Source organism: Otolemur garnettii, unplaced genomic scaffold (assembly GCF_000181295.1).
Source record: "Otolemur garnettii isolate 467f Iridium unplaced genomic scaffold, OtoGar3 scaffold00006, whole genome shotgun sequence".
NCBI lineage: Eukaryota > Metazoa > Chordata > Mammalia > Primates > Galagidae > Otolemur > Otolemur garnettii.
The window spans coordinates 43202101-43214271 of NW_003852401.1; the positions used below are offsets into that span (position 1 = coordinate 43202101).

Consider the following 12171-nt stretch of genomic DNA (forward strand, 5'->3'; position numbering starts at 1 on the left):
TTTCCCTTCTCAACCCAGTAAGAGTTCTTCTAGAGTCTTGGCTTAGTTGTGAGAGACAGTGAGCCAAGTTCAATGTGAAATTAATAACAATAACAACAATGATCATAATAATAAATAGTGAAAATCCTGTTTAGATCACTTTACTTACATCTCTTCAGTTAATCCTCACTTCCAGTCTATTGCCAGGGTGGGTATCAGTCAGCTGTTACTCAAAAGTGCTGAAAAACAAACCCTCCCAAACGCCATGGCTCTCAACAACAAATACTCTCTTGTTCATAGGTTTGCAGGTCAACTCTGGCTTAATTAATCTAGTCTAGACTCACCGTGGTGACTCTGCCAGTCTGAGTCTCCTTAGAAGTAACTACTCAGCAAACTCATTAATTGGGTATTTGTTTACAGTTCTGGTGAAAGGAAAATTATTTGGCAATTTGAATAAGATCTGTTAGACTCAGAGAACTGTTATTCTGTGACAATATTGATCTATCCCAGGTTGATCTATCCCAGGAGGCTTAGTTGAAGTTTTAAGATTTATAGTTTGCATATGCTTGTTAAATTCATTTAGGCAGAAGCAGTAGTTTGCCTAATGATGATAGCTGTCTGCTTTCCTTCTGGACTGCTGGACCAGGCTGCCACAGGCCCTGTTCAGAGAGCTCATGGTGGGCTTGTTGCCCAGGGGCAGCTATTGGGAGAGGAAGATGGGGTCAGATACAAACTCACCCAAGAAAAGGAGTTGGAAGGCAAACCTAAGAAACCCAAATGGTTGTGGGGTCAGAAAGGGAAATCAGGTATTTACACGCACCAATCCCCTATCTTTCCAAAATATAAATCTAATTCCTTTACTTGATAGCTCTCCACTGACTGATGGATGCAAACACCAGAGAGCAGTTTCCAAGTGTCTTCATGAGCAAACCCTGCTTACTTCTCCTCGCTCACCAACCTCCACTCTCTGCTCTTCTTACTCTCTCTGCCTGGAATACCTGCCTCCCACTCTCCACCTACCAAGTCCCTTCCCTCCTCTTTGGAATTCTGGCACTCCTTAAGATCCAGCCAGTTCTCACATCATTGCAATACCCCTCCCAGAGGCCTCTTTCAGGATTAGTCATTCCTTTGCCCCCTGTGGGGCTTTGTCCCTTCTGGTAATGGTGTTCTGTCTTGCATCACTGTTGTTTATGGACACCACCTTGAGAATAAGGACTACATCTTAGACACTTCTGCATTGCTTTTGTCTATTCTGCTGCCTTACACATCAGTACTCAATAAGTTTGAAAAATGGACGTGTGAACGAATGCTCTAAATTAGGCAGCTACAGGCAGCTCTTCTATATGTCACAATTTAAGGCCAACAAGTATTTCTACTCCAAGAATAGAACAGTCAAATAATTTAGGCAATGGGAAGGAAAATATATTCTTTTCATGATAGATCTACAAACAATATAAGGCACAACTTCTAAACAAAGGACAGGAACGTCGAACATAAAACTCTGGAGGGAAAAATCAATTCTGAGTTACTTTGCTATAATTCTGCAAAAGAATCAAAATCTTAACCAGTATTTGGGCAATGATCTGACATTTTGTGCCTTTCAAAATACAAAATGTACCAACATAACCGCAGAGAAGTGATCAGACAGCTAGTGTCACTGCAAAATCCATTATCAAATCCCATTTGCTCAGATTTTCTCATTCACATGAGCTATCATCTTGCTATTCTCCTATGTCGCCACCTAAAAGCCTCATTATTAGGCATGGAGAGTATACATGCGGATGGGCAGAGTGTTTGCAATTATATTGTAAGGTGCTTCCCAAAGCTATAAAGCTCTACATGGCATGATGGACAATGTAATTGTCAACAGAATATGAAACAAGTCTGAAATTAGAGTCAGTGCTGCTAAGCCTGGAAGGATGTGCCAACAGGGCAGACACAGGCAGAAAAGATCTTCTCAAGGGTTCAAGGAGCCATCAAAAAGCAAGGTAATGTCACTTAACCTCTCCAGGGCATGGTAGGCATGTCACTTAACCTCTCTAGGGCTGCATTTCTTCCTAAGAAAGATGGTGGGACTTGGTGACCTCTGGGGGCGCTTTTGTCACTAAAAGTTCTATGGAAGGACAGAAAGATTCTCAAATATTAAGAAGGATAAATGAAACTGAGTTAAAGGGGCCACCATCCGCAGAGCTATACTATTTATTAGGCTGTTATTTGGTTCCTGCTATCCTACAAATATAATTAAATCCAAACACAATCCAAAAACAGCATCATTTTTCCATTTTACATTTGTGGAAATAAACTCAAGCCTAGGGATATCCAGTGGCTTGTCCAAGGAAAGTGGGAGATGAACTCACATCTGATAATCCAGCACACAAGCTCTTTCAATAAGCTGTCCTGGTATTTTTTTTTTCAAGACACAAAGTTGTTCATGATATATAAATCTCACAAATTGCACCCTTGTGTCACAACATTCTTCTGAGTTTTCAAGGCTGCCCCCATAAGTTACTTAACTCAGGCTCCCTTACATGACAATGTGACTTTCCAAGGCCACACCAGGCCCTCTACCCTTCTTGGTGGTATCCCTGAAGGAAGGAAACACGAGGAACATGAGGACCCAGTTTCACCAGTGAAGACCACCAAGTAAGGACCTGAGCCTGATAAAGACACAAAAGCTGAACTAATCAGGTCCAAGGATTTCTTGAGATTGCCCTTCTACTGGTTCATTGACCAAATGGTCTCCAGTTTCCACGAAATTTTAGGAAATTTCAGTGTCCAGTACGGGTTGGCTGAATACAATCCCACATTTCAGTTCTTTAAGCACGGGGCTAGAACCTGCTGATTCAGCAACTGCTCTGGGCCTTTGATTTACTTCTGAGCCCACTAAGCCCTCCAGCATCTGTGAGAATACCTTCTCCCCAGCTTCCACTACACACAGTACTTGCAGGGTGATCGGATCTTGTTACCCACTGGAATCCACGGCCGGTGTCCACACAGCCCCTGCACTCCTCTCCAGGGTGCCCCAGGCAGGTGCACAGAGGCTAACAGGGCATGGTTAACTTGTGGTACCTCCCCCAGGAGGCAACCCTCACATTCCAACTTTACTGATCAGTGGCTTCTCATCATATGGAGCCTATAGACTTTTAAACAAACAGCATAGGAGATATTTATTTTATAACCATATATTTGCTATTTTTTCCTCAGTCTATGAACTTTTTCCCAATTAACCATGTTCTCTTGATCCTAATCCAGACATTAGGACGTTCCATTTACTCTCCTTTTAACAACAATAACAAGAAAGTTTATGGTGGGTATAACTGGGAGACTAGCCCACGTAGTGGTCACACTGCTGCCTAAATGCCATCATTTACTGACAAGGGGGAGCAGCACCATAAACACAGATAGCCCATGAGCAGTTCAATGTGGTGGGACAGAGGCTGTCCTGCTGGAGTTCCCAAGTTTTAGGATCCAGAGCTCAGACTTAAAGTGTTCATTCTACTGTTTTGCTACACTAGTTCCTTTGCAGTCCATTCTTGAACCAGGTGCTATGAAATGCGTTCCCTGGTGGGATACTGTGCAATCTGGAGTGACAACTTTGTAACATCCCTAATGCTGGTTCTCATTAGTTGCTTTTTCACTTGACTTGAACAAGAATCAACTCATTTTCCAACATTTATTAGCTAGTGCGACTTTTAGCTAGTTTTAATAACAGTAAATTGAGGGTAGTAACACTTATCTTAGGGTTGTCATGAGGATTAAATAGAAGGTGCCCCCAAAAGTGTAGCCATATTTTAAGAAAGGAAAAAACTATTAAAATTGTGATACTCATTATATAATAACAAAAGATGAACACAAGTTGAGCACCTCTTATATAATTGCAGAAGTCAAACACGACTCAAGGAAGGATTTAAGTGCCTGTAACTTAGCAGGCACTCTGCAAATGCTAGCCATTCTTATTAATATCACCAAAGCAAAAGGCCATTCCTTTATTGTGTATGAACACAAATGTGTATTGAACACATTTGGAATGCTTTTTAGTGATCTTACTAAAAGGTTTTATACCACCGATAGGTTTATCTATTAAGGTACAGTGAAACTTATATTATCAGATTAACTAGAAGCAAAGGCAGGTAGAGTCTCAGAGCTGTCCCCACGTTTAGGATGCCTGTGCTTCTGTGCCTGTGTTGGGTGCACACATCCTGAGAATTCCCCATGCTGGACATCTTCCACGAGGTAGGTGTGAGCAGCCCCTGTTCAAAACGGTTGGAGAGGCAGGTATCTCCTTTCTGGTTGGTTCTCTATTCCTGCACTCACATTCTGAGACTTACAAAACACTGAAGATGATATAAACTGAGCTTAACCAACGAATAAAAAATTCTTTGCGAAAATTTTGCCAGCAGCTCTATCATAAACAAATACAAAGTTGGAGTGTTTAGATCCTCTTATTCTTGTTTCATAGTATAAAAAGGTTATATACCTCTAACTAAAATTGCAGCTAGAACAAAACATCATTTTAGGGTTTATTTCTAAAACTTATTTCATAGGCCTGCCAGTTAAAGGGATAATGAAGCTACAAAATAAACTATCTTTACAGCGAAAACAAATTCTTTAAAGAAAATGAAGCCAAAATGTACTTTAGAAAAGTCTGTTAGACAAACTGGCTTCAGCTAAGTGTGTTACACACAATTCTTTACCCTCATCCCCCTCCATATAAAAGCAGTCTTTTTAAGCCTTTAGAGCAGTGGTTCTCAACCTTTCTAATGTTGTGAACCTTTAATACAGTCCAAATGGGTCGTGACCCACAGGTTGAGAACTGTTGCTTTAGAGAAACCAGAAAAGGCAGATGGAGAACTGGTACTAAACCATTACCTATTTTGTTAAACATAAAATGAAAAAAAGACTCAAGAGTTTCTTTCCTTTAAAAAAAAAGGTATAAAATGGTTAAAAACAAAAATGGAATGTATTGCCTTCCTCCCAACTATTCATGTGAGAACCATCCTGTAGGCTAAGGGAGAAAACGTTTTCATTGCGATTGTTTCCATAAAGCACCCAGGAGAGACTTAACAATCACCAGACACTTTGTCAGTGTCAGTTCTCTCTGCCCTCCTCAGGAACCCTCAGTGACAAATAGTTGCATATTTTCCCAGTATCATCAAATAACTGACACAAGGCTGGGCTGGCTCAACTGTGGCTAGCTGAATGGGAAAAGCAGCACACGGCCACCAGCAGATGGGCCAGGGGCTCTGGCCAAGTCCCTGTTGTGCGTTACACTGGCAAGTCCAGCTAAGTCACATGGCCTCCCTGAACCTGTTCCCTCACGCATGGAAATGCTGATGGTATCTGCTAACAGTGTTTCGTGATGCCGAAATGTAATTTCTGGGAAAACGCTTCTTAAACTGTAAAGGGCTGTTCACATGTTCTTTGTGTATCTTGTGTGGATGAAAAGGCAGGAACTTGAAGTTCCAATCAGTGAGGTGGAAATGGCTTTGAAATGGGTAAACGAATAATGCTAAGATTTCATCCCATTATATTTGCTCATGCTAGAGATTTCCAACTCTTATTCACAGTCTCTAATTGGTCTAATTGATCTAACTTAACAAACGCATCTCTAATCCTTCTCAGCTTGCTCCCTGGGTCCAGCTTGTTATCACAATGCACCCTTAAAGAGTTACTCAATCTCAAGAATAATATTTAACAACATTTGTGTCCTTCACTACAACAGAAAGAACTTTTAAGATGCTGAAAAGCCAGCCGTGGGATAGTATTAGCTCTGAAATACCCAATGACAAGTCTCACCTTTGAGCAGTGATGACAAATGACATCAGATCATTTCTGATCTGGCCCAGCAAATTTTTCTGGTAGACACAAAATAAAAATCAGTGTCTGACATATTTCAGTGGACATCTGCAGTTTCTGCCTGCCCAGAGGATCCCTTTGGGTAAAGGAATTCATCACTTCCTTTTAACTTCTCTTAGGAAATGTCCTTTGTGTGGAGTCACCTCTTCTGGAATGGGCACTATAGGTTTCTGGCTTTTCAGATAGGTTTCAGATATACCTGTGTAACAGACATACCTTCACTAGTAATAAAAAATTCAATTCAAATAGCTTAAACAATGAAGATGACTTTTAGGTCCATATAAATGATGCAATTGGAGATTTTATGGACAGTTTGATATGGGGTTGAGATGATGAAAGGACCCAAATTCTCTCAATACCTTGGCTCTGTCCCTTCAGAGCTGGCTTATCTCAGGACAGCTCTCCTCTCAGGGTCACATGGTGGCTTCTTAACCAAGGAGGGCTCATTCATTCTGCATAGATTGCCATAGATCAGTGATTATCAACCATTGTGCCGTTGAGAGGATCTCAGGTGTGCCACAAAAATTTTTAAAGATTATTAATTATTTTCAAAAGAAGTTCAAAGTACAGTATATTCTTTTTTTTTTAAACTCTTTTCTCTTTTTTTTTTTTGGATCAATGTAATTTAAGTGTGCCACGGAAGCTTAACTATAGATCTAAGTGTGCTATGAGATTTAAAAAGGCTGAAAATGCTGGTATAGATCATGCGTCCGCACCAGCCCGATCCCTGTGGTCAGTGGACAGAAAGCACCAGCTGGCTCAGCTCAGCTCAGCTCATGTGCTCCACCCACCGCCACCCATGAAGGTGCAGGGAAGTTGGTGACCTCAGGATGCAGAGATCTGGAATATTGGTTAAGCAAAGGGGAGAATGGATATTCAGGAGGCAACCACAGGCATATTTATCTATCAAATAAATATAGGGTGGCCATAAAAATTGTGTGCAATTTAAAATTTCACATGAATTTTAGGCCACCCTGTATTTGAATTTTAGCATGTGGTAAGAACAGTGGCTTAGTTTTTGAAATTTTTTTCATTTTGCATAGCTCTTTAAGAGAAACAGAGGCTGGCAGAAACAGATGTGCACAGAAAGAGCACTCCTCTCTACATGAAACACAAATTATCATCCTGTACGAGGGATATTTTCAGACTTTGAAATTTATCTTTTTATATGAAATCATACAACTTATTCATTCTATTTCGGTGCCCACATTCTGAAAGAAAAAGAAAATAGATGTAATGTCAAACATTTCTAAGAAGTTAATGAGGAAAATGGTAGGAAAAAATCCAGTCATACAGATGCTGTGAGGTAAAAATGATAAATGTAAATAATTTAAAAGTCATGACACTGTAAATAGAGCACATAATTTGACTTACTAAATATTTAACACTGAATATGAAAATGTTTCCAGTCTTAAAAGTCCCCAAATCTACACAGAAGCCAATCCATTTCAAAGGTGCAGACTTGATTAAACACTAGTCTTCCTAATTTTCAGTAAGACACTTGTTTTTTGTTTTTTGGTAAGACAGAGTCTCACTATGCCACCCTTAGTAGACAGCCATGACGTCACAGTTCACAGCAACCTCAAACTCTTGGGCTTAAGCAATTTTCTTGCCTCAGCCTCCCAAGTAGCTGGGATTACAGGCACCCACCACAATGCCCAGCTAGTAATACACTGCTTTACCTTCTATAATTTCTTCACATTTTTCATCGAAGATCTCAAAGCTCATTCATCATAATTACTCTGACCATATTTTTGCTATTGCTTACCTCATATTCACTTGGCACTCTATCGATGATGTCTTTGGAAGGGGCAGTACCACATTTGGCATTATAAAGGCAACCCCTCTAAATATTTAGAGCAAAGTCTCTTTAGCCCTTTAAAGTTACCTGGGTTTACACGTAGAAGGATATCACAAATCCGTTTCTACATCATGAGGGCGTATGTATGTGTGCAAACGCCCATGCATGAAAGATTCAACAACGTCAACAACACCCTAGATGCCTAAATATCATTCTGATTAGGTGATATCTGGAATTCTGCTGTAAGAGGCTACTTACTTCAATGTAGGTACTGCAAAGTTAGCAAAGTCAAATAGAAAAAAAAAATTTATTATTCAATGCCCCTAATCATCAGCCAAGCTCTGAAGAAATCACTGGATCTGATAGAAAGTACCAGAAGGTCAAAAAGAGGGTAAACAAAGCTTGTGAGGCAGAGTGGAAAGAGTTGCCATAGGCCGAAATTAACATTGGTCTAGAAGGAGGAGGGGATTAACACAGAGTTCCATTTGACCAGTCAAAGCCCAAAACAGGTAAGTAAAAGTGCTTTGTAATATCATTAACTGTGGAAAACAACTGACACGTGACATTACAAGAAATAAGCCTTTAAAATGTTCATTTTCATAAAGAAAACTGAACTTTCTTCTAGGTTTCCTTTTCTTTATGTCACAGGAATTTGAAAATACTTTAATCAGAGAAATGTTTACTTGATATTAACATCCTATTTTATAAAGGAGAAGAGTGTTCCAATTAAAATATTAGTATTTTTCTAATGGAAAGAACTAAAATTGACATACAGCACCTTCACCAAGTAAGAGAAAAATTCACCCGTTTTTAATTAATATTTTGTAATGATTAAAGTATGTATAGGAAAACAAGAGGATGTATAAGGATACATTTATAGTTTCACGACTGTCATTTATTTCTGCATCATGCACAAAGACAATTTCATCAGTACACTTATTGGATATCCATTTCACTGCTTACACTGATACATTTTAATTTGGATATTTGAAATTTAGAAATGTCATATTCATGGTTCTTGCTACAGTCTCTGAAGCAGAACTCCAGGTTAGTTATTTGCAATTACAATTCAGACAAACGTCCACATTTCTAAATACCCCACAAAATCTAGCAAAAGTGGCAGAGACTGATTATACTTCCTGTGTTCAAACAATACTATGACCGAAATAAAAAGCCAGTGTGAACCGTACGTAGGTTTTTGCCTTCTACATTGCCTGGACAAATTTACAAATTCCAGAAAACCTTAACTCTCTATGCAAAGGTGAAGAACAGCATCTCCTTTTGTGGTAAGAACATGCGGATAGCTGTTGGGAGACCCTGTGACCTTACTTGACCTCTGTGCATCTATTTCCCTAGTTCTACAAATTCATCTGATCAAAATTCCCCCCAATGCTAATTTCTGTTTGTAGGTTCTAACTACAAACTGTGATGCTGAAAGACTACATCAGACTGTGTTAGTGATTCTCCAAGGGTGGTCCTGCGGCATCATCACCTGGGAATCTGGGAGGAATGCAGATCCCTGGGCAGCACTTGAGATCTACATTATCAGCAATCTGTGTTCGGAGTGGACTCGAGATAACTCTGATGCATATGCACACTAAAGCTTGAAATTCACTGGATTAGAACAGGACCACATTTCAGAAACTCCCAGCTCTCTGTGCAGGGTAAATAAAGTAAATCTAAGCTCCATCATTAGACTCAGTTTGTCAGACTTCGTCACAAAGGAGAACATTAATTTTCATGACTATGGTACTGAAGGTATTATAACCATTCCTTGAACATCCTCAAAAACATGAGGCCACAGAGGTAAAAATTAGGACAATTTTAGCTGCCAAATAGCCAATGAAACCTAGTTATACTCCTAATTAGAAAAGCTAGAATTTTTAATTATTTTTCCAAAGTTACTTATCATTTATGAACAAAATCATTTCCTAACTATAAAGACTTTCTCTGCAATCTTGTGAACATGTAATAAAAGGCTTTATTTAGTTTTGTAATATATGGAAAAGAAGTACTTCATCAACATAAAATATTGTAATTGTACATGGTCAGGGGTTTCCTAGGGATAACACAATAAGTTGAAATTTTGGAGTCACTGTGCACATTATAGTAACTGTAATTGCTTTTCATACTCGACTATTTTGACTTTTAATTTCTAATTTTATAAAAGCCAAGAAAAATTCATATACAGTTGGCCCTCTATCTCCATAGGTTCCACAACTACAGATTGAACCAAACTCAGATAAAAAGATATTTGAAAATAAATGTACAATAAAAAATAATATAGAGTAAAAAATAATATAGTAAAATATTTGCATAGTGTTTACATTGTATTAGACTCAATTCCCCACAGATACCGAGAGACAACTGTATGGACATAGTGGCTCCAAAATCTGCTCTCTAAAAAAAATATGATTCTAATGAAATTTGTGATTATTTTATATATAAAATAGGGAAACCATAAAATGCTTAGAATTATAATTAATAAATGGCTAAATAATACTTTACCTTGCTAAATTATCCTGAACGTTCCTAAATTCAGTAACCACACTAAGAGGACTGGTTCAACTTTACAGTCCATTTAATCTTTATTTTTTGAGATTTTTAAGAATTTGGCTATGGCTCAGTGCCCGTAGCACAGTGGTTACAGCGCCAGCCACATACACTGAGGCTAGCAGGTTCAAAGCCAGCCTGGGCCAGATAAACAACAATGACAACTGCAACAAAAAATACCCGGTCATTATGGCAGGCACCTGTTCCAGCTACTTGGGAGGCTGAGGCAAGAGAATCACTTAAGCCCAAGAGTTGGAGGTTGCTGTGAGCTGTGACACCATAGCATTCTACTGAGGGCAACATAGTGAGATTTTGTCTCAGAAAAAGAATTAGGCTAGTTAGACAAAAAGCTCCCTTTTCAATTGCTCCATGTTGTTTTTAAACATGGACAGCTCCCCAAGACACCAAAAAGTATCTACACTTTGGAGGACATAAATAGTATTATAGTATTTTTAAAAAGCCACTGATTTGGAAAAGGCAAAAATCTGAAATACACCTTTATAATGTTTTTTCCATTTTAACAGGTTTAAAAAATATTCTAATCTAGGAATAAGTAAGGATGGTAGGTGCCAAAACCTAAGCACCTGAATCCTGGCATTTATCTGTTAATGAGGCATCTTGCGGGGTTTGTTTTATAGCAACAGAAACTCAGTTCTTGAAGCACTTATCCAAAGTCACTGACTTTGTTTTATTCTATTTGAAGACAAAATCATTCCTGCAACTGGATGGCTAAGAACTCAGGTTGCTGTCACTCTGAGAGGTGGTTTAAATTCACAGCGGTCACCTAGGACTCTGACACCAGGGTCAGCATGCCCTGAATAAATTCACTTCAGCAAGCTGAGTAAACAAAGCATGGCTTACAAGGTGCTATATAAGCTCAATATACACATGCACATTTAACATCAGATCCTATCCTTACTGCATTTTAAGCTCCTTAAGAAACTATTTCCAGCGATAAACTTCAGGTGCATCCAAGAAACACAATTTTAGAGAAAATTGTTCAAATATGTCTTTTACGATAGGTATACTTATAGCTAAAGCTTAAGACATAAAAGTTACTTTCTTTTATAACTTATCATCATGTTCAAATGTTGGATTTTTATAATCAATACATAATCAATAATCTGAGCTGGTTAAAAAGGATGATGAAATGAATATAATATTTAATATGCCTTTTATTTGTTTAATTTGGTAAATGTAGACTGTAATGGTTTCAAGGCAAAATCTGGATTATTTCAGTCACGGCCCAACAGTTAACATGATTCTGAAGAACAGTCTGATCTTCAATAGCTACCCCACCCTACACAAACACATCTATAGAAATCCATATATATATATATATATATATACATATATATGTTTTCAATAACATAGAATTTTCCACAACTCTGGAGTTTAGACTTTATATTCTGATACACTTCAAATTATCCATTTGATGCAGGGTATAACCATAAGGAGATAAAAATTCATGCAATGATACTCTAGGATTTTTTAATAAAAGTAAATCCAACATTTGATAATTCAATGCTATATAAAGTGCACTGAATATCTAAAATAAAACAAATGCCAATTTCATCATTTATTAATAACATATTTATTGTCTTGAAACCAAAGAGGCCCAAGATACTTTTTGTTTTTTGAGTCAGATTTCAGTAAGCTTGTTTCTCTCAAATTTCCTGTGTAATAAAAACCAAGATATTTCATTTCTTCTTTACAGTTAACAAGAGATAGCAGAGGGCTCAAGGTAGGTATATTCTTGATTACTCAGAGTCAGAAAGTACTTCTTCTTGAGCAGAAGGTTCATAATCTCCTGCATTTTCAACCAATTCAATATCTAACTCATCATTACTTTCTGCACTGTAATCAACTTCTTCAAGGAATCGAGGTTCATCTTCATCCAAAACATAAGTGGTGGGGCTGCAGCCAAAACATACAGAACACACAAGACTTATTAGGTTTTAAAGTCCCGATTTAAGATAATT

General features: G+C 38.2%; 1 protein-coding gene across 1 annotated transcript in view; it reads right to left on the reverse strand.

Moving 5' to 3' along the window:
* Positions 1–11763: 11763 nt before the first annotated feature.
* The window catches only part of AGTPBP1 (ATP/GTP binding protein 1), a 185611-nt gene continuing 185203 nt past the window's right edge, over positions 11764–12171 (reverse strand). Inside the window, exon 26 of the mRNA XM_012812988.2 lies at positions 11764–12106. Within this exon, the coding sequence (XP_012668442.1) occupies positions 11950–12106 (157 nt within the window). The 3' untranslated portion in view covers positions 11764–11949. The remainder of the gene's footprint in view (positions 12107–12171) is intronic.